A 22,651-nucleotide genomic window follows, 5' to 3' on the forward strand; every position below is an offset into this window, starting at 1 on the left:
ATGCAATATAAATGAGTTAACTGCTCAATGGAAAATCATGAACTGACTAAGTCTGCTTAGAACAACTGCCCGCTGGAGACCTGTACAGACTGGCAAAAGTACATGTAAAAAAATTAAATGCATTACCTAAGAGCCTCAGAAATATTAATCAGGAGTCGTATTAACTATTTGAGACAACACAAATAAAAACTCAGTAGGAATTTTCTCAGCTCAGTGTAATAGGTGGCACAAATACAACTCCTCACAATAGGAACATTAGTGGATAATTTATCAGCAGAATCTGGCTTTTCATTTTAGGCTCTGAATCAATTTAAACGGTCAGAAATGGCAAACACAATGACCTTGGTAGGTCAGCTTTCTTTGAAAGACCCCAAATGAAACCTACCTACGTATCCAACAGAAAAAGAGTTTATGCCAGGCTCCCTGGTTGTAAAGTGACACTATACTCCCTGTGTTATAACACAATTCTTCACAAGCAGTTTAACCTAAGTTAGCTGGAGCTGCAGTGGCTGCTACTAATTCTAGTATAAAATTTTGGCTTAGAAAGACAGCTAGATAAGGAAATCACATGAAAGCTAACAAAAGATTTGGCACACTTAAAACAAAATACAAGGGGCCCACAGAAGACAATTTATAAGTTTCCAAATCCAGGCATTACATTTTCTTGGCCACGGTAGACTTGATGTGTTCAAAATTAAGAATGTTTTCACTCTTCTGCAGAGAAGAGAAATTTCACACAGCTCAAGAGAGAGGGACATACACTAACCCCAAACTCAAGACAGGATACATACACATAGCATTTTTGACTTATGGTTTAATTTTTCCAGGTCTCCTATCATTCAAAACCATATTTGTTGTATATTAAGAACAAAGTGACCATACCTACATTTCTACCATCACCTTGGATTGTGAAACTAGTATTCCCTATGAAACTACTTATCACCATTTTACATGGTTTACTCTTTGTACACTTTTGTCAGTCTTGACCGTGGAAATAAATTAGCCCAATCTTGACATATGTGGATTATGAAGAACATAGCGAAATGTAATATATTAAAGGATTCATTTTCATGCAAAAGTCAATGATTCGTAGAAATATTTCCATTGCATTTAGACATTATAAAACCTGCTGAGGGGCTAGAGGTGAGCCAAACTTGGATTTTATCTGCAGTGACCGAGCAGCAGCCCTTTAAACAGCATCTATTATTAATCAGGATCACACTTGTGGGGGAAATGGCTAATCCCCAGGGCTCTTGTCTACCAAATTAGCATTTTAAAGCATTCACTTCTTCTCAATCTCTCTCTAAACAGAGTTGCATGTTTGTTGTTGCAAGATGGGGTGCAGCTTTTCTGCCTCTGTCTGGGCCTCCCAGCTGGAGACGATGGTTGGATGGATGCACACCAACTATCATCTCCAGCTGGAAGACCCAGACAGAGGCAGAAAAGCTGCATCCCATCCTGGAAATCACTGGTATTTCATAAAAGAAGCCACATGCTCCCTCCATCCATCGACATGCCTGCAACTCATCTCCGGGATGAATACCCAGGAAAACAAGCTAAGAGGGAGCCTTGCCTTCAAGTGTCACCAAAGTGAATGAGTCCACCCAATACCTTCCCCAAGTGAGCCAAGCCAGGAACCTCTCTGGTGAACTCCTATTTGGCAATAGAGTTTATGTACCAGCTGCAGCGATTAAAGTCTTTTGGAAATTCGGCATGATTGTCACCTGTACCAAACCCAATCTGTGCAAAAAGTTATCGACTTCGGCCCTGTTTAGCAAAGCACTTTGTGCTTAAATTTATTACATTCTCTGACTTGGGAAGAAACATGTGTTTAACCTAAGGAACATGCTGAAGTACATTGTTGAATTAGTGCACTAGGATCTAAAATACCTCCTTTTTGGCAAGGGGAAAGTTAAGCAACACACTTACGTAATAATCAGACTTTTCCCTGCAATCAGAGTAAGCACATGAATAGCCAGAAGCCTAATACACCACTGAAAGGCACTGCAGTCGAGGCACTGTGCCCACGTTCCATTAGCTAATGAAATCTTTGGATGGTTTTCCTCAGAGTCATGCGGCAATGGATTACTCTCTCCTCCTGGTAGAGGAATTAGTGTACGTTGTAAGTTAACATCTGGACAGCAGATAGCAAGAGGCATAAGAAAGTCAGTTGCCGTAACTGATTTGTCTTAGAAAAACGTGAATGCAAACACTTCTTAATCATACTGGATGGGGCGGGCAAAGCACAGGCTGCATTTTCCCTGTATACAAGCAAGCAAGTTTTACAGCTTTAAACTTTTTTTTAAGAAAAGGTTTGTTTTTGTCTGTGTAGATTTAATAGATTTTCATCTTGCTTATGGAAGTACAGCTATAGCTGCTGTATGCTACACTGCCATTCCCCTTCTAACTAAAAAGGGGTCATGAGCATCAACAGATGTAGCTGACTAGGGATGTTGGATATTGTGGAATTGAATAGTAACCGTATGAAATTTTAGTGGTTACATGACTATTTGATAGTCCCTGAGGGCGGGGCTGGCAGCCAGCGTGCTCCTGGCCCCACTCCCAGGGAGCCCCCTGCAACCCTGCACTGCTGTCTCTGCATCAGAGGCAGCAGCATAGGGTGGCAAGCAGGAGCCAGTCCATGAGGGGAGCTAGTTTAAAAACCACCTCCCCTGCAGACCAGCTGCATGATACAGAGGCAACAGTGTGAGATGGCAGCAGTCTCTGTTTGCGGGGAGATTGGATGCTGCGGGGACAGAGGAGGTTGCTGCGGTGCAGCCTCTGTCCATGGCAGGTCCAGGCTCTCTGCATAAGAGACTGCGTTGTTACGCCTCCCCTGCCCTGCTCCCCAAGCTGTGGAGGGGGTGGGGCAGGTGGCACTGTGGAGCTTGTGCTGAGGGGAACTGGCTTTTAAGCTGGCTCCCCCCACCATTGGCTTGACTGCAAGAGCCGATACGTGTGGGGAGCCGGCTTGAAAGCTGGCTCCCCACGGGCACCAACTTCCACTCCCCTCCCTGCCCCCCCAATACAGAAGCAGCAAGGGGAGGGGGGGAGAATGTCTGTAGTCAACAAGATTAACCGATAAACCCATCTACATAATGACATGCCTATAGCAGATTTACACTTTGTCTACACTTGAAAAGTTTAAAGTGCAGCAAAACCAGCCACTAGTGTGAAAAGGGAGAAATACAAAGACCGTTACCTCTGCCTCCCATCTTCAAAGAATCAACTGACTGCTCTTGTTCCTTGCATGAGTGCTATTCCCCTGCAGGTTCATATAACAATACAGTTAAACCAACCTTGTATGATGGTATCTCTCTTTTGCCAGTAAAAGCTGTCTCAAATAAACAGCAATTTCTACACTACAAGAGCTATGGGCATTTATTCTATTTTTAGAACACAAGCTAGTTGATATTCAAATGAGGTGCAGCCCACAGACACTTTTGACAAACTGCCAATGTAGCCTTTTGGCACAGAGCCACAACCTCTCTCTCATGCTGTTACAGTGTTGTATTGCCAAGCAAAGAGCCCAGCCAATGCATCTACCTACTTTACCTCAAGACTAGACATTAAAGCCCAGAGCACATATAGGAAAATCAGGTGTTGGGCTTAGATTGTACTGGATTGGAACTCGGAAGATCTGGGTTGCAGCTCCAACTCTGCCACTGAATCATTGTGTTACCATGGACAAGTCTCAGCTGCAGCAGACCAGAGAAACAGGGAACAGTTACATAAAATTTTCCTTATGTTTTTGATACACATTTTATTTAGATGGAAGACTTGCGCCAGGGTATCTTTCTATAAACCGTCTGTACCTCAATCTGCCTGCCCCACAATCTGGAATATGCAAGTAACACTGTCTCCATCACAAGAAGTGCTCCAAGACTTAATTCTGAAAATCTCCTTGAGTCCTCAATGGAGGGTGTGATGGAAACGTGAAAGGTGTGTGCGGTATTCTAGTCACAGCATTTGGGTTCAAACAGAGCTTTGAAAAAGGAAGTCAAAGGCATCTTTGAAGCTCATTGTTAAAATCTCACCCGATTTAATAAAAAGTGATCGGAGACTAAAGATTTCAGTTCATTTCTCCTGCGAGAGCTAATGTGAGGCAAGTGTTCTGGGGTATTAGTTTCTCTATGAATCACTATTGTTTTGGGTGTCAGGAGAATGTCTTCCTTTCTCTTTGTAAAAGGCGAGCAATAAGAAAGCAAGAGAATTCTACATTGCTTCCAATTTTTACTAAAATTATTTTTTACACACATGGCTTATCCTTAGCACCCTTAGTGTGACCACAAAACATGAACAGAAAAAGGAAAGGTACTGAACTTGATAGACCAGTCTAGCTTGAAGTGGCATTTTCATGCCCATTATTTGCTGCTTCCTTCACCCAGACTCCCTCCCAAACTCCATTCTCCCTCCTGCACCCCAATCCCTTACTCCAAGCTCCCTTCTGCACCCAACCTCCATCCCAGACCCCACACTTCCTCCATTAATCTAATGGAAGAGTGCAGCCCTCAATCACTTTCCGAAATCTTGGAGTGGCCCCCCCGTCAAAAATTATTGCCCACGCCTGTTTTAGGGGTCATGTTTTTTTTTTTAAACAAACCAACCTATAGCCTCTTGTTGTAAAGGCTTCACAGTTTAAGCATAATCTCCAAAATCCAAAGCAGACAAGAGGAAACATTTGCATAATGAAACTACTTCTGCTCTGCCAAAAGGAACTGAAGCAAACTGTTATATATTGATCCAGCTAAATTTACGTTACTCTGTGCAAAACAGAACACATACCAGAGCACAAAGCCTACCAGAAAACTGCATGCAAATGTAAACTTTCACTTCTCTGCCTTTGAGAATGGTACACACCACAGTAGAGCTGGTAAGTGTAAAGATGCTCAATTCCCTGGTGCTACCCAGCAATAACCGTGTCCATTATGATCAGTGAACTGTACTAGCTGTAACTCAGATGGTTCTGAGAACTCACTACATCTACAAAAGTCTAGGTTAGGAAAATGAGCAGACTGGCACAAAAGAGACCGTCTGTACATAAGTCCCTCTTGCTAGAGTTACACTAATCTGCTGAGTTGGTGCTCTACTCACTGGATGCCTGTTCTGAGCAGAATCATAATTTCTCCTTCATTCATGTGTACAACACGTGTCAATCAAGTTTTTGAAAGCATTAATGGGGAAAAAATTCTGGAAGGCCGCTGTCAACTATTGACACCTAGAACCATTAATGTGCATCCTCCCCTTCAGGGTGCCCCCTTACGCAAAATTCATCTCTTATACCCTACTCCACTTTCCCCAAGTAGTCCCTTCTTGGTCTGTACTGGCCTCTCAGCTGGCGTCTTCCCCCAAATTCCCCTCTGGGTGTTCTTAGGTTGGCTCTCCAGTCAAGTCACATAAAATTCTCAACTCCAAAGGCCCACCTTCCATTCCCTTGGGTTTCACTGTACTTTCCTTGCTGGTCCTTCCCAGGGCTTCCCCTGCAGGAGCTGAACTTGCTGCAGTGCATTTTTCCACCTTTGTGTCCAACCTGTTAAACCCTCTCTCAGGGATTCTCTCTGCCAGAGACCAGTCTCCTCTGCAGCCTCCCTCCAACTGAGGCTAAATTTACACATAAACCACTAAAATGTCGCCACAACAGTGCCTTAACGTGAAAGCATGGCCACAGCACCAGCTATCTCCCAGTGTCCTATGGAAACCACCTAAACAAGGGGTGAGGCGCCCAGAGCTGGGACCCTGTTTACACTGGCACTTTACAGCCCTGTAACTTGCTGTGTTCACAGGATGTTTTTCCACATCCCTGAATGAGAAAGTTACAGCACAGAAACTTGCCAGTATAGACAAGCTCTGAGCTCTCTCACTCCACTTAAAAAGCTTTGCAGTACCTCCTTTGACCAGGAGGCAATTCAATCCTGAGTTAATCAACTCTGACGTACAGATGTTAGCGTACAATCATGTAAACACCCCATGCTGCCTAGGGGTGGGAGCCAGTGCCTGTGAGGAGCCAGCTTTTAAGCCGGCTCCCCATGAGCACCTGATCTCACCCAGCCAGAGGCAGCAGCGTGGAGGGTGAGGAGGGCAGGCGGGCACTGGTACACACAGGAAGCCAGCTTTCAAGCCAGCTCACTGCACCTTTCAGCTCACATGGAGCTACCTGCCCCCTGCTTGCTACCTCCCACAGAGGCAGCAGAGGGGGTAGGCAGGAGCCAGTGCTCAGGGGGAGCCAGCTTAAAAGCCAGCTCCCCACAAGCACTGGTTTTGCGAAGCTGCCTACCTGTCCTTTGATAGAGTGGGTAAGGAGAGCGATGCTGGAGCAGCCTCTGTCTGCAGGGAGTTCGGGCCTCCCCCCCGCAGACAGGGGCTGCTGCCACCTTGTGCTGCTGCCTTTGTATCAGAGGTAGCAACAAGGGGTAGCAGGTGGGAGCTGGTCTGTGCGGGGAGCCAGTTTTTACTCATTTAGCCAAATAAAAGGGATTTTACATCCCTAAATCTTACCACACAAAATGAAATCACTTTGTATAGGGATGACTGAAGAATACAAGGTGCTTTGCTATTACTAAATAGGGACTGTCACACAATTATCCTTTCCTCACAAAGAACTACACACTTACTGCTTGTATAATATAGCATATTCCTTATTCGGTGTAACTATCAAAAACCTTCATTAACAAAGAGATAAGATTGGCTCGTGCTGCCAAACCAGGCCTATGAACTACCTGTAGGACATGGTTATTTCCCCTCCTCCGTTCCTCACAAATGCTGCAACTAGGAATGGCAAGTGCTCTGCCTTAGATACGAGTTTTCAAAAAGTGCTTTGTACATGTATTGTACTGGAACTCTGAATAGCGAATAATAATGCTTCACTCTTACCACTGAAAATTAAATAAAAAAGATGCATTTCAATGTAAGTTATTTGATTAGACCCAATTTTTGTCACCCAGTTCAGTGGTCAGGGAAATAAAAGACTGACAGTCAATTCCTACTCTGTGTCCATGGGCAAAAGTGATGACTCCAAGCTCCATGGATGGAGGGGAGGACATCTGCAGTTGAGTTTGTGACCTACTCAGATAAAACCTCCCCACAACAGAAACAGCTCAGTGAAAACAAAACGCAAGGGCAGTTGGTGTAGATGGAGCCCAAGCCACAAGTACAGTAGATCTCAATGAAAGCTGGAAGGAAGTGGAGATTCTGAGATGCCAAATCCTGACAACCAAATCTGTACCAAGAGCAGGCAAGAGGAATGAACATGCCGTGCATGGCGATGTTGGTACAGGTTAATGAGAAATGAAAAAAAAAAAAACCCCCAACCCCTAAAAACATCTGAATGTGCTTGGTGTCAGTGAGACGAGATGGGCAGGAAATAGCAAGACTGCATTTGACGTTTCTACAATCTTACACTCAGAAGGAGCAGCATGAGAAAGAGGTACAGGAATTATGCAAATAAAACCACAGTGAACTCTACTGGCTCAGGAGCCAGTGAACGACGGAACAGCAGCAGCTGGGCTGGAAACAAGACAAGTGTACAGTAATTCAAGAACATGCACTCACGAATGCAGCAGGTGATGGTGAAAAAGATCTATTTCACAAGCACCAAGTCTTGGAATTGCCTAGCTATGACATCAAGTGGATGACAGGCAACTTTGATGCGTATGTTGGCAACAACTCTACTATATGGGAGGAAGTCAATGCCACAGTACATGGGTGGCAGGTGAAGGCCTCTCTCCCCAGCCCTGCCCCTCAGCCTCCCTATCCCGGAGCATGGGGAGAGTGGGCCCTCAGGGGCAGCAACACTCCGTCCCCAGTACAACTACAGTAGGTATTCTTGGGGCCAGGCTGACAGTGCCTTCCCCGGTCTAGCACAGCCGGTGCCCAGCAACAGAAGATAGCAGAATTATTAATGAGAAACACCCTGTAGAAGGAGGCAGACACTTCCAAACACAAGAGAACTCATAACAACATTACATGAAGATGGCCAGACAGCACAACTGTCATCCAGACAGATCAGGGCTGTGTCTAGACTGGCCAGTTTTTCCAGAAAATCAGCTGCTTTTCCGGAAAAACTTGCCAGCTGTCTACACCGGCCGCTTGAATTTCCACAAAAGCACTGACTTCCTACTGTAAGAAATCAGTGCTTTTTGCGGAAATACTATGCTGCTCCCGTTCGGGCAAAAGTCATTTTTGCACAAAAGGGCCAGTGTAGACAGCTGAGATTTGTTTTCCGCAAAAAAGCCCCGATCGCGAAAATGGCGATCGGGGCTTTTTTGCACAAAAGCGCGTCTAGATTGGCCATGGACGCTTTTCCGCAAAAAGTGCTTTTGCGGAAAAGCATCCGTGCCAATCTAGATGCGCTTTTCTGAAAAAGCTTTTAACGGAAAACTTTTCGGTTAAAAGCATTTCCGGAAAATCATGCCAGTCTAGACGTAGCCAGGTATATATCTAACAGATGTATCTTTTTTGAGAGATGTCAGAAGAGCAGATGTTGGCTCTGATCATTATCTTTTAGTGGCCATGTTACAAACTCAAAAAGAGCAGGGAAGATGGATACAAAGAGTGTTACAGCAATAGAGAAGTCCAAAAACAAAAGCACAGATCAGAGTTGGGATGTGAATGCTCACTGGTTATGGTTAACTGGTGGCCCAGAAGGGCTGGAGCAGTTTGCCAGACCAGCACCTGGCCTTGACAGAGGCCCTTCCAGTCTGGCCAGCCCTCCATCTGCCCTCATTTGAGCGGTTAATGGATTAAACAGGACTTAACATCCTGGAAGTCAAGACAGTAGAAGAATAGTGGACAACTGAAGAGGATGGAAGACAGATGCATGGTTTACATCTGGACATAGGCAGTGACTGACAAGCAGAAAGCTCTGAAGGCAAAAGAGGATCAGAGCAAGATGCTGGCAAAAATCTTAGAGCCAGATGCAAGACACAAAGAAAAGGATAAAAATAAATGATGCAGGCAAGACAAAAACGCCTGGATTCAGATAAAGCCAAAAAAGCAGAAGATGCAGCAAAAAGAGGAGACTTCAAGCAGCTCCACAGAATAATGAAAGTTCTTTTGAAGAACTGAATCACCACAGGTGATGCCCATCAATGATTCTCTTGGACAGATGTTGAAAACACACAAAGAACAAGCCAGATGAGAAAGGAGATTCTCATTCTATACTGAAATCTCCAGTGCTAAACCATCATGCACAGAGTCAAGAGACATGCTGATGCTAAATAAGAAATAGAAGACGGAGCAATTATGTGATGAAATTAAAGCAACCATCTAAGGCAGTGGGGGCCCATGACTGATCAAAGGCCTCAAACGGGGTAAGCTCCTGGGGTTGACAGAATTCAAACTGAGGAACTACAGGTGAGAGGTAAAATTCTGAATGAGCAACGATCAAAAGTAACAAAATATGGGTGAAAGAACAAGCACTGCAAGACTGGAAAGATGGTATCAACATGGCATTGCCAATAGTGATCTTATTCAGTGCACGATCTGGTGAGGTATTGTACCACTATCGATACTAGGCAAAGTACTGGCTAATGTTATGCTGAACAGAACGAAGAACGTAGTGGATAAAATATTACAAGGAGATCAGGCTGGGTTCTATCCAGGTAGATCATGCTGTGAACAGATATCCACTCTTCAACAGCTCACTGATAAAGTTACTGCCTGGCAAAAATCCAACTTAACTTCACTGATGTCAAGAAAGCTTTTGATAATATCAGCAGGGACATCCCATGAAATATTGCTCTAAGCCAGGGGTAGGCAATAAGTTTTTACTGGGGGCCACTTCAGAAATTTTTGAAAGTGGCCTTGGGCTCCACCAGAAGGGGCAGGGCCGGAATACTGCTCTGCTTCCCCAACCACAGACCATGATTGGTCTGCGGTGGGGGAGCAAGTGAAATCTCCCCCTTCCCCCAAGAGGCTCCCCCTCAGCGCCCATGGCCCTGGCGATGGGAGGAGACTTTGTGAGCTCCCCCTTCTGCCACAAGGCCAATCAGGGCTTGGGAGCGGGGAGCACACAAAGTCTCCTCCCACCCTGCCATGAGCGTATGGCACTTCTAAGCACCATGTGCTCCTTGCAGGGTGGAGGCAGGGTAGAGGAAACTTCATACACGGCCTGGGGGTAGGGGAGCGGCAGGGCCTCCGCGGGCTGAATCAGCCCACTTGGTGGGCCCTTGCGGACGCCCTTTTGCCCACCCCTGCTCTAAGCTATGGGATACCAGACAAACTGATCAACATAATAAACAATGTACATGACTGAGGCAAATGCCCAGTATGTTCAGATACAGACCAGAGGAGTGGCTTGATGATGTGACTGGAATTAGGCAAGAGAACACTTTATCAATGATCCCATTTGCATTAGCATTAGGTTGGGAGATGAAACAGGTAACAAAAGACACTGCAGAAGACGTAAAAAGAGTTAGCAGAAGTACAAGACTGTAACTTTCCCAACAACACCGCTTTCCTAAATAGGATGTGGAACAGAATGACTGCCTTGCAGCAGAGGTAGAACGGGAAGCAGCAACAATGGAACTGAAAGTAAATACAGCAAAAACCAGGATTACCTGTCATGATCCCTCCTTCTGGGGCATCTGGTATTGGCCACTGTCGGCAGACAGGATACCGGGCTGGATGGACCTTTGGTCTGACCCAGTCTGGCCATTCTTATTATGAAAGCAGGAAAGTGGACCACAGATACAAAGGCTTAAGTGGATGGAAAAGTCAAATGGGTAGAAGAGTTCTGCTTCTTGAGAACTGCGCACACTTTTGAAGGTGGGCGCAAAAAAGATACTCATAGGAAAAAGATTAGGAAAAGCAAACACCATGTCTAAAAGGTGAAACATATGGTCAGAGTTCTCCACACCAAACAAAAGATAAGATTATACCTTATGACCGTACTGAGCATGCTATTAGATGGTGCAGAGGTTTGGCCAATGACAGCAGCTAATAAGAGAGTGGAGACTACCCTTCAGTGAGCTGAGGAAGATACTACACATTTCACAGAATGACAACAACAAATGTGAGAGCAAGGGAGCTGACAGAGCAAGACACGTTAGAAAATATCAAAGAAAGTGCAGGTGATTGGGACATATACACCACATGGTAGAAGGGAGACAGACTAAGCAAGCACTGAAGTGGGTGCCTAAGTAAGGCAGGCCAAGACTGTCACTGTTCTATGCCCAGAGGATATGAATGTGCTGGCATCCCCTGAAAAGTACCACAACTAGTGAGTGACAAATCAATGGAAGACCTGGAGAGTCCTATGTGCTAGTGGCACGGGAGGAATGAAAGTCTAAGGAATCACTTCAGTGGATGAGAAATAAGGACATTAACACCACTATCAGACAGTGCAGCACAGAATCTTTACAACTGACCTTCATGATTGCTAAGTTTATGGCACAAAATATTACGTCAGTGTTCAAAGTCACGGCTGCATGGTTGCACACACTATGTGTTCAAGGGAGATGCTTAAATTGTAAGCTCCTAGGGGCAAGAATGAATCTTGTTTTACTTTGCACAGTGGCTAGCACAACAGGGCTGTAAATCCCCCTGGTGACAGCTTACAGGCATTACTGCTATACAAACAATAAATGATAAGACAATTACATTAAAAAATCCTATTTAAAACACCGAATCTGTAAAGACGTGCATTATGTGTTTTCCAGTCAGCAGGCTCTCATATCCCCCACGTACCCTTCACTCTTCACAGCAGGCAGTTGCTTCTTCAGAGCTTCTTTATCTTCTGCTTTCAACATCCCAAAGCCCTGGAGCTGACCGGCACCAAATGCAGGGAGAAAGCCCAATTCTGCTCGGTGGCTCACAAAACAGTCCAGATGGTACCAATTATCTATCATTCCCAGCTGGGGCTTTTCAGGATGCACCATCTTCTTGGAAATTCTGATCTGGCCCTGAAGTGGAGAAAAACCAACAATACAGGCGTGGCTGCCATGCTGCTCCAGGAAGATTTGAATATTAATTCAGAGAAATAGCTGGTGAATTTATAATGAACGAAATGCTTCTTAAATAGTAGAGTAGCAAAAACAGTTCCAATCATCCGCTAGCAGCCACATTGAAATTTACACCATAACTTTCATTCTAATTCCCCTGGTTCCCCATGCGCCAAAAACTCCCTTTTTGAACGAAACTTTTCACTTTTCATCTCAGCCCATACTTAATTTACAAAATAAGATTGGAAATCCCATAATCAATCTGAGCAAAGAAAATTCAAGTCTTAAGTAATTTTTGCTCAGCAATGACTCAAAATAGCTAACCACATTTTAGACCCAATTCAGAAACCTTTACTCGTGCAAGAAATCTTATGGAGGTCAAGGAAGCAGATCATGCATGAGTAGGCTCCCATGCAAGGAAGTTTAAAACTTTGGTTCTCCAGAAAGTAGTATGTGGGTACTAATGAAGTGTGATCCAAAGTCCGCAGATCTTATTCTGAATTACAATCCAGCCTTTACTATCCAAAACAATCACTCAGAAAGCCTCATTTCAAAAGCAAATCTGGACTCTAATCCTGCAAACACATGTGAACATTTATGCAAATGAGCAGGGCTCGATAAACTATCGAATCTTCTCTCCCGTGGCAAGAAGATTTCAGCCGCACGCCCCGTTTATTGGTGGCGCGCGCATGCAGCTCTTGCGCATGCGCAGTGCGGGGCTAGCAAGCGGCTTTTGCCAAGCCCTGCAAATGAGTACTCTCTCTGAACTCAGTAGAATATTCACATTAACAAGGGCTGCAAATTCAGAACCTTCTTTGGCAAGATTTCTTAAATACCTGTACATGGAGGAACAGGACAAACTCTACAAAACAGTGATGGGATGAATCTGTGGAGAGCTGCATTCTGTGTGCATGTGTATGTATCCTGCTGGCCTTCCTGAACAAAAATACATTTACAATACAACAATGGGAAGCCAAAGCTTCTCTCCAGGCCTTTCTTGTGCAGGAATCTCAGCAATAATCTGCCAATCAGCTCCACTGCCTGGACCAAGTAAACGTTTTCTTTCCTTCACTAAAAAGATTCAGCACGAGTAAATCCCAGGGGGCCTCAAGAGGTCAGATTTGAAAAAGTGACCTTCCCGTACTGAAAGAGCTGTGGGTAGGCAAACTGTTCAGAGCAGAGCAGTTCTTCTGAAAGCACTACAACTTTTAAACCCAAAATACTAGGGGGCTACACTCGCCAATCCCCCTCTTTCTGGGAGTAGGTGCTTGGCAGGGGGAAGGAGGCAGGAGTGGACTGGGGGGTAAGGGATCTCAGTGGAAGGGGCAATTGAGGGGGCCGGGAGTATGAGGTCTCACTGGGAGTGCAGGGGGGGGGGCACCCCTGCTTCCCCCCCCCCCCCCCAGCGTTCCCGCCAACTGCCAGGGAGGGCCTGGCCCCAGCTCTTGCTCCTCCCCTCCCCCCAAGCAGCTGTGGGAGGGCCTGGCCCCAAGGCTGTTTCAGCCCTTCCCCCATAACCTTTCCTCCCACCCTGGGGCCACGTGCTAGCCCCGGTCCTTTCTCCCACCCCTGGCCAAGGCATAAACCTAACCAATCCCACTGCCCTGCCAAAGCCACGTCAGACCCAGCTCTGCCCCCAGTGGCTAGAGAAGGCAGAGGCCGCTGCGCACCAAGCCTGGCTCTGCCCCTGGCAGCACACCAGGTCCGGGTCTCCCCACAGCTGCCGGGGGGGGGGGGGGAGAGGGGCCCAGGCTGAGGCCATGCCAGCTCCAGCTTTTGCCCTGGCCACAGACAGCCCCAGCTCTCCACCTGGACCCTGGGGAGTGAATGGAGTTTGGCTCCTGTGGACACAGTGTGTCATGATGATGTCACTCTGTCATCCCACAGGAAAACATTTATACATATATAAAGAGAGAAGGAAAACAAAGAACAATAGTTCAGAACTCATGAAATTAACTGTGTCAGCTAGGACTAGAAGGGGATAAACCCCAATAGCTGCATGTCCCTACCTTTTCTATTTTCTGTTCACAACCTTTGCAGGTACTTCTGTTAGACTTGGCATATTCTGCAGCAAAATCATGTAAGCTCTTCTCAGCCTTGCCACCTCCATCCTGGTCACCGCCTTTACCTAGAGAACAGAGGCAAAACCCATCATTAAACTTCTGAAGTTGTTCATTTTATTTCTTAAAATCTCCCCAATTGTTTATCATCCCCCCCGCAAAACATAACGAGAGACTAGTTATGAAATAATCCACATTAGCAACAGCTCAGTACATTTACTGAAATAAGTTCAGTGACAAAACACATAAAGCCCTCTCTGCAATTCAGAATCCCACAGAAAGCGTTAAGATGTCTGCAGATCCACAATAAAATTCTAGGCTTACTCACCTTTGCCTCAGTCTTCACTACTGGGGAAGACAATTTCAGTCTTTTCTCTGCACTTGTCAAAAAGTGCATAATGCTGCAATAACACTAGTTCCTCCAACTTCAATTTAAAAAACAATCCCTATGAGATGAATGTTCCACCCTGAAGAACACAAGCCTGGCCTGTCAAAGAAGTAGAGTGAGGACCCAATCTCTAATCCCAGCTCTGTCACTGAGCTGCAATGAGGTAAATCGCCACCTCTGTGCTTCCGTATCCACGTGTCAAGAGAGGACAGGTTTAACTATAGCTCACATGAATACTGTGAGGATTAACCAGTTAGTATTTTAAAAGCACTTGGGAAAAATCAAGTGTTCTGTATGCTTGAAAGAAGGAATTGTGTAAGTCTGCTTATGTAACTGCATACTTAATTTAGAAGATCTTCAAGGGTGTCCAGAGCCTGGAACAGCCACCTCTGTTCTAGAAGTAGTACAAAATAAAATAAATAAAAATTGCTTTTGAAGACGACCTGACCAGAACTGGAGTCAAGCAAATAGCCACACCTCATACACAACCATTTTCTTTGACAGGTTATGTGTCAGATAGGCTGACTTTAATCTACAAGCCTCCCACAATTCCTGTATTGTACAGACATTGGTATCTGCAGTCTGCTCAATATTATTAGTTTTACTGTAACATGTAGGAGTGCTATACATACCCAAGACCTTCCAATCTGCATCAGATCATTTCCCTGACCATTTAGTTATCTACACTGAACTCTCAATACACAGCGCTTATGCAATCTTTATTGGTGTTTTCTGGATCTGATATATTGGTAGGTGTGATGGTTTCATGGTAATTATATAAGGTACTAGGTTACTAAAACATTCCCTCTTTTCCATTGTGTATTACAGATGATTTACTAGTATCAGCTAATTGAAACTACACTAGCTAAAAAACCTCAGAGGGCTAGTTATGTTAGTCTAGAACTTTTAAAACAACGAGTGGTCTTAGGGAACCTTAGAGACCAAACTATATAGAATCATGTGCTTTCGTGGGCAAAACCCATTAGATAAGTAAGTGAAAAAGTATATTTAGTGATGCAATATCCTTGCTCCCCCCCCCACACTGTTTGGTCACTTTCTCATTAGGTTCAACATACAGAGTATCCTAGCTGTTACCGAGAATCAAGAAAGTTCCAGTGATTATTCTGATTTTGCCATCTGAAGGGACATCACTGCAAGTGAGCAAAAAACCCAGTACCTTTAATCACATCCTCGTGAGCGTAGCTAAGTTGGCTCTAAATGGATATGGCATCTTACATCTCCATTAACATCACTTTTGCCTCACATACCTGCTCCAGCTCCTCCAGTTTCAATTGCTTTTTTGATTTTCTCCTGGTCTTCCCATCTGAGCTCGGGGAAGCCATCAACATCTGCATGAGACACAAGTCGGGCCCGCTTCCAGAAACAAGCATAATGATGCCAGTGGGGGACTTTACCATCAAACATGGGTGACTAGGAAGAAAGCAACACTAGAATGAGGGGAGGAAATTCAGATAAGGAAACATAGCCACTTCTGTATATTAACCTAGACACTTTGGCTACGTCTACACTGGCCCCTTTTCCGGAAGGGGCATGTTAATTTCAGCTATCGTAGTAGGGAAATCCGCAGGGGATTTAAATATCCCCCGCGGCATTTAAATAAAAATGTCCGCCGCTTTTTTCCGGCTTTTAGAAAAGCCGGAAAAGAGCGTCTACACTGGCCCCGATCCTCCGGAAAAAGCGCCCTTTTCCGGAGGCTCTTATTCCTACTTTGAAGGGAAGTAGGAATAAGAGCCTCCGGAAAAGGGCGCTTTTTCCGGAGGATCGGGGCCAGTGTAGACGCTCTTTTCCAGCTTTTCTAAAAGCTGGAAAAAAGCGGCGGACATTTTTATTTAAATGCCGCGGGGGATATTTAAATCCCCCGCGGATTTCCCTACTACGATAGCTGAAATTAACATGCCCCTTCCGGAAAAGGGGCCAGTGTAGACGAGCCCTTTCTTTCTAACCACATGCAGGGATTTAGAACAGGGCACAAGAATCCAAAATCCTATGTAAGTACCACTAATACAAGTGACCTGCTGCTAAGAGCAGGGTCACAAGGATTCTCAGGAACTCCCTTCTTCAAGGGTCTGCTCTGAGTCACTCCATCTCCCCCCACCCTCACTCACTTTCACTAGGCTGGGGTAAGGAGTTGGAGTGAGGAGGGGAGTCTCAGCTCTGACTGGGGGTGCAGGCTCCGGGGCAGAGCCAGAGATGAGCGGTTTGATTTGGAATGCAGGAGGGGACTTTGGGCTGGGGCAGAGGGTTGGAGTATGTGTGTGGGGTGCAGGCTCCTGGAGGAAGTTTGGGTGTGGGAAAGGATGCTGGGCTGGGCAGGGTTAGGGTACGAGGAATCCAGCAGGGGGGTGGGGCAGGGGATAAGAGGTTTGGGGTGCAGAAGGGGATTCAGGGTGCCAGTAGCGCTTACCACAGCTGCCAAGAAGTGGCCACCAGATCCCTATGGCCCCTAAGTGCATGGGTGGCCAGTGAGGTGGCACATGCTGCCCATGTGCCCACAGGCTCTGCCCCACTATTCCCACTGGTTGTGGTTCCTGGCCAGGGGGAACTGCGGAGCCAGCACTCAGGCAAGGACAGTGAACAGAGCCTCCCTGGCCACTCATGTGCCTACAGGCTGAAATAACATAGTCCACATCTACACTACAAGCAGTTTATTTCAGCAATATCAAAATAACGCCAAGCTGGAGAACTTCTTACTCCAACTCCTGTAACCCTCACTGTATGAGTAAGGGAAGTCGGAAGAAGAGGGCTCGTTCTCTCGGACTTCCTGCTGTGTAGACCACCATGACAAAAGCCGAAATAAGCTATTTCGACTTAAGCTACGCAATTGACATAGCTCAAGTTGTGTAGCTTATTTCGGCTTTAGCCCTGCTGTGCAGACAAGCCCTTAGAGACTAACAAAGTATCATGAGCTTTTGTGGGCAAACCCACTTCTTCAGAGGAGCTGGAAGCTGATGTCCATTTTGCATATTAAAAGACAATGGGCACCATTACCTAAAAGTGAGAGAGCACTCTCCTCTCTTCCCTAGGCTGCAAATGTTGCCAAAGCCCCACCTTCAGTACTTGGCAGGGGGTCTTAAGTTGCTTAACAGTGCAGCTTCAGCAAAGTATGGGGTAAAACCAAAGGGCTCTGGGATGAAAACCTTTCCTTGCAATGCAAAATAATCATTGGAGCAAAGATGAGATGTAAGATGAGCAGGGCAGGGAGCTGGAATGAAAATACAGAACAGGGCAAAAAAAAGGAAAAGCGCCACACCAGTCAGTAACAATCTGAAGAACACTTCTTATGCAAATACACCGTATACAAACGAAGTACTCCCCATTCACTTACCCCTACACACAATTAAGCTGCTAACAAGCTTGGAAAACAGGACCCTGCAGGTCACTTTGTGGTATGGGCACATAAGCAGCTAAAGCAAGTTGTAAACTCCAAGATAACACTAAGCTCTCCTGGTTAGTGCAGAGCTTGTTTCAGATGGCCATGATGAACACTCCCCTGTGTGCCATTTCCCACTAAGGATGCTCTCCTTCAACAGGAAGGGAAAGATAAGTAAAGGGCATGTCTCACTGAGGATCCACATAACATTTGGAGATGTCACAAGTGTGATCTCATTAGAGGCTGGCTCAGACAGCAGCACAGGATAATATGCAGATTACATTTTGAAGAGGGAAGGAAATGAAATCTCAGGGTTCATTGCACACCCCCACCTCAATGCAGCCCTTTATGAATGAACCACAAAAGTGACAACCGAAGCACCATTCTAATGCACAAGATAAAAAGTTCCCTTGGTCCAGGGTACAAGTTCTAGATGGGGCATGTGATCAGACTGCATTGGCGCAGAGCAGTAAGTGTCTGCCGGCCTCACCCAGGCTGATGGAAGAGCAAGGAAGGAAAATGTGGGGCTGTTCAGGAGCAGGGACCCCACAAGTGCAGAGACCAGAAGATGCCCAGAGTAGGGAGCTGTGAAGGAGAGGAGACTCCAGAGGAGCCAGGGCTCTGACAGGCATTTTGCTGAAAGGGAAGCAGGAGCCTTTTCTGTAGAGGACAGGGAGTAGAATGAGGAGTCTGTGAGTAAGTTCCATACATATGATGGCAGGCCCCTATGCAGGAATTCCTGGGGGGGGGGGGGGGGAGGTGCAAGCCATAGGAGGAGCTGGTGGCTGCCCTACTCCCATGGCTGGCCTGCCTCTTCCCCCATGGTGGGGGGAGATCAACCCCAGTCTTCCCCCAGCTGGCTAGATGCCACCCCAGCCTTGGCAGGGGGAGGTGTAGTCGCACGCTCTGCACCCCCTCTGTGTACGGGTCTGATTGGGAAGCAGAGAATAAGGTAGAAAGGAATGGCAAGAGTAAAGTGAATAAAGTGAGGGCAAGAGAGGAAACAGAGCAGACACCAAAACAGATGGAGGAAAAGATACCTAGCTATATTGTGGTAGAAAGAAAAGAAGTGAAGAGAAAAGGAAGGAAGAAAAATATAAAGGCAGTTTAATAAATTGAGGTTTTGTGTTTTACAGAGCTAAATACCTACGTTACAACAAACAGCTCTATTTTGGGAGGGGAAAAAAAGGCATGCAGGAAACCTTTGCCATTCATGGGGGAACCTCCTATATTTAATGGAAACAACTAGAAGAGTATCAGTGCCTCTTGGGAAGCAGAAGGCTGCAAGCCAGTGGTGAATAAACTCAGTGGGAGTTGGACAGATTTTTCAAGCCCTACCCTAACGAGAAGAGATCTCCCTCCTGTGCTACTTTCACTCATAGGCAGAGCTAGACAAATAATGCAATCTACTCGCCAACCCAGAAGAGCTGGGTTCGGGCAATCTGCGCATGTGCAGATAGCCGGACAGCGCGGCTGGCAAGCAGGGCTCGCCGCAGTTCGGCGAGCCCTGCTCATAGAGATGTAGGGATCAGAACACAACCACACTAGGAATAGTTGGCACTTGGACATTATCTGAAAAGTCCCCTATTGAGGAATTTGTGAAGTGCTCAAGACTCTGGAATGTTATCTTATTTGGCTGAAGCAAAGGCAACAGCAACAGAAATTAGACCTCTCTCCATAAAGGGTCTGTGGTAGATGTTAAATTTCAATAGCTAATCGAGTAGTCGATGGAATTTCGACTACTTGATTAGTCGATAAGGGGGGCCGCCTGCGACTTGTGCATTTCAAAGGCAGAGGCACAGCTGGGAACCCTCGCGAGCATGGACTGTTTCGATCCCCACTTGCACCATTTCCCCACTGCGCATGGTGGGGGAGGGAGGGAGAGGGGAGAAGTGACTAGACATGTAGTGACTCTTCCCCATTAGGGATGTAAGTGATCACTACCGCAGGCAAGCCTAGGGTTATGTAAAATCCTGTTTAATCAATTAACTGATATGTCGTTTAAGAAGGTATTAATTCCAAGGACAGAAGAATGCCTCTGCACCAGGTTTAATCATGGATGTGGCCAAACTATAATTATGACACACGTGTTCCTGTGTGGACTGAAAAAAAAAGAAAAGAAAAAGAGTAATCATAACCACGTTTTAACCTTGGTAAATTCCTAGGTTTGTGTACACTAGCCTTCTGTGCAGCTTTGCTGTCTTGTCAGACCTGGCAACAAATGCATCTAACCAGAGGGAAAAATAGAGCAAGGTGTGAGAATTCACTGATAAGGTGGTAAAGCAGATTTCTTTACAAATGCAAAGATCAAAAAAGGGGAGAGAGGGAATGCTACTTGCCACTAAAAATAGGTTAAACTCATCTACAGACAGGAAGGAAGATTTGTGTGTCAAACACAAATAGCATTGTCCAAAACACATCTTAAACTGCCCAGGAAAATGCCTTCAAAGTTCCTCAGCAATAATGGAAATTGAGTTCACACTTCAACTAAATGCCTCATTTTGACCTCCAGCCCTCCCCCATCTGCAATTATTTGTCTCCACATACAGGTCTCAAAGCTGCAGACTGAGGTAAACAGTTTTTTTTAAATTGTATCCTTTGGTATATATGGTCGAGACTATTTTCTTCCACTATTTGATCTGAGGAAGTGGGTCTGGCCCACAAAAGCTCATCGTCTAATAAACCATCTTGTTAGTCTTTAAAGTGCTACATAGTCCTGTATTTTGTTTGAGGTAAACAGAGCATTCCAATGTACTTTACAAATGATAAGCAATTCACAAAAAATATACTGAGGAGTAAATGGCCAATATTCCCCAGTGAGGAAGTGAATGTAGTTAGAGTCCAGTATCACATGGACTGAGATTCTATCAGGGATAGAATTTATACTGCTTTTCGTCAACTCTAAATAAATCATGCCTTCCTGTGAAAATCAGCTAAAAATTACACAACTAATTACTGTCAACCAAATAGAGAGAAATTAAAATGGAAGCCATCTAGCACATAACTTAAGGTTTTCTTTGCTTTCTGCCATCATCTAACCACAGCATCAAGCAAGCTGAGACAACGCAATGACTTGGGAATGATGACTATGCCTTCTGCCTTTCATCTCGCATTCTCGCTCATTTCAAGGTATGGACTTCGAATGCCCCCTAGTCAGGGCAGCCGGAGATCACGTCACTGCTTCTGACTGATGTGCACTGATCACACCATCTTCTGCGGAAACAGCGATCCCCTCCAGCTTGCAAGAGCAGCCCCCCGCTCGCGACTCGGAACCCCGCTCAAGTCCGGCTGACCCCAGCCCGCAGCGCCGCGCGAGCCCCAGAGGCTGCAGCCGCGGAGCACGAGCCGCGCTGCAAACCGAGAGGGATGAATGGGGCGGACGCTCGGCCCGGGGCGCCGAGGGGAAGGCGGCACGTGGCCGCTGCCGGCCTAGCCGCAGGGGCAGCGCCCCGTCCCGCTGCCGGGCGCCGCAGGGAGCTTGGGGGCGGTGCCGGCTCCCGGCCCACGCGGTACCTGCACCATGATGGCCAGGCGCAGCGAGTCCTTGGCGATGCTCTCCCCGCATTTCTTGCACGAGGCGCGGCCGCTCTTGGCGTACTCCGCCCGGTACAGCTTGTCCGCCGGCTCCGCCATGGCGAGCGCGGGCAGGGGACGCGCGGGAGCCGGCGGCAGCGAGCGCAGGCACCCGCCGCGCTAGCCGAGCGCCACGCGATCCACCCGGGCTCAGCCCCGCCGCTCGAGCCGCTGTGCAGCGCTCGACTGAGCCCCCTGGCCGGGCTCGGCGCGTGTCCCGGCTCGCTGCGCTGGAGCGATGGGAAGAAGGACGCAGCTTGGGGCGCGCGGGAAGGTGTCACATGGCAGCCCCTGCCCGGGCGCGCAGTGTAGGGGGCGGGGGCAGAGCGGAGCCCCGCCCCTTGGCCGCGTTGCTGCTGCAGCTGCCGGTCCCAGCCAGCGGGGCTGCTTAGAGTGGCTGCAGGCCGGGGCTGTGTGGTCTGCTGGCCTCTAGCCGCACAGCGCTCCCCTCCTCCCCCCCGTGCCTTGGCCGCCTGCTCGCTTCAAGGCGCTAGAACGTGTCCCTTGAAGTTAGAGCTGGGTGAGGCTGTTTGTACCCTCAGATCTAGCCCCTGCTTACAGCTGGGCTGATATAACCGGGCCAGAGATAAAACTCTCTGGCTCCAGGGGGTAAAACTCACAGGTGGAGGAAAATTCCACTGTTTTCCACAGAGCTCCTCCCACACCTTACCAGTCCCCCTCTGTCCAGGATCCACTTCATGGCTCTGTGCCTACATGAGTTGCTTTAGGGCAGGGGTCTCCAACCTTTTTAAGCAGAAAAATCATTTGAATTTTAAGTGCAATCCAAGATTTACCTCAAATATAATTACTCTTGCCCCAACTTTCTCCCCCTTTATTTACGCACACCCAATCCACGGCCCCACAAAGTCGCGAGACCTCCTCGTCAACCTCCTCCTGGCCTTAGCGAAAGCTGCCATTTATAATAGCAGGAGGAGGAAGTTAGACAAGGGGGTTCTCTGCGACTGTGGGGCCTATTTCTGCTCCTCCCTCGTGTCATGAATCCGGGCAGAGTTCCTCTGGGCGGCGTCCACTGGCTCCATCGACAGCTTTGAGGAGCAGTGGGCGCTGTCCGGGGTTCTCTGCTCGGTGTCCCCATCCGGCTCCCTTATTTTGAACCTCTAGCCCGCACTTCTTGATCCTTTAGTCATTATTTGTCCCAAGCAATCAGTTGGACATGGGTCCAATGTCCCTCCCATAAGGTTGGGGAGGGGCTTTTAGAGCCACCATCCCATGATTTCAAATAGGCCCCCTCCATTCTCTGAGGCCCCACCCCTGCTCCATCCTCCCTCTCTTGCCCATC

The 22,651-nt window shown here is 46.9% G+C and overlaps 1 protein-coding gene across 1 annotated transcript in view; it reads right to left on the reverse strand.

Moving 5' to 3' along the window:
* PARP1 (poly(ADP-ribose) polymerase 1) overlaps positions 1-21,577 on the reverse strand; it is a 60,602-nt gene extending 39,025 nt beyond the window's left edge. Inside the window, exons 1-4 of the mRNA XM_075925305.2 lie at positions 21,292-21,577; positions 15,656-15,818; positions 13,949-14,067; positions 11,686-11,900 (exon numbers count right to left, since the gene is read on the reverse strand). Of these exons, the coding sequence (XP_075781420.2) occupies positions 11,686-11,900; positions 13,949-14,067; positions 15,656-15,818; positions 21,292-21,411 (617 nt within the window). The 5' untranslated portion in view covers positions 21,412-21,577. The remainder of the gene's footprint in view (positions 1-11,685; positions 11,901-13,948; positions 14,068-15,655; positions 15,819-21,291) is intronic.
* Between the last annotated feature and the right edge of the window lie 1,074 nt (positions 21,578-22,651).

This window comes from Pelodiscus sinensis, chromosome 3, assembly GCF_052426305.1.
Source record: "Pelodiscus sinensis isolate ZL-2025 chromosome 3, ASM5242630v1, whole genome shotgun sequence".
Classification (NCBI taxonomy): domain Eukaryota; kingdom Metazoa; phylum Chordata; order Testudines; family Trionychidae; genus Pelodiscus; species Pelodiscus sinensis.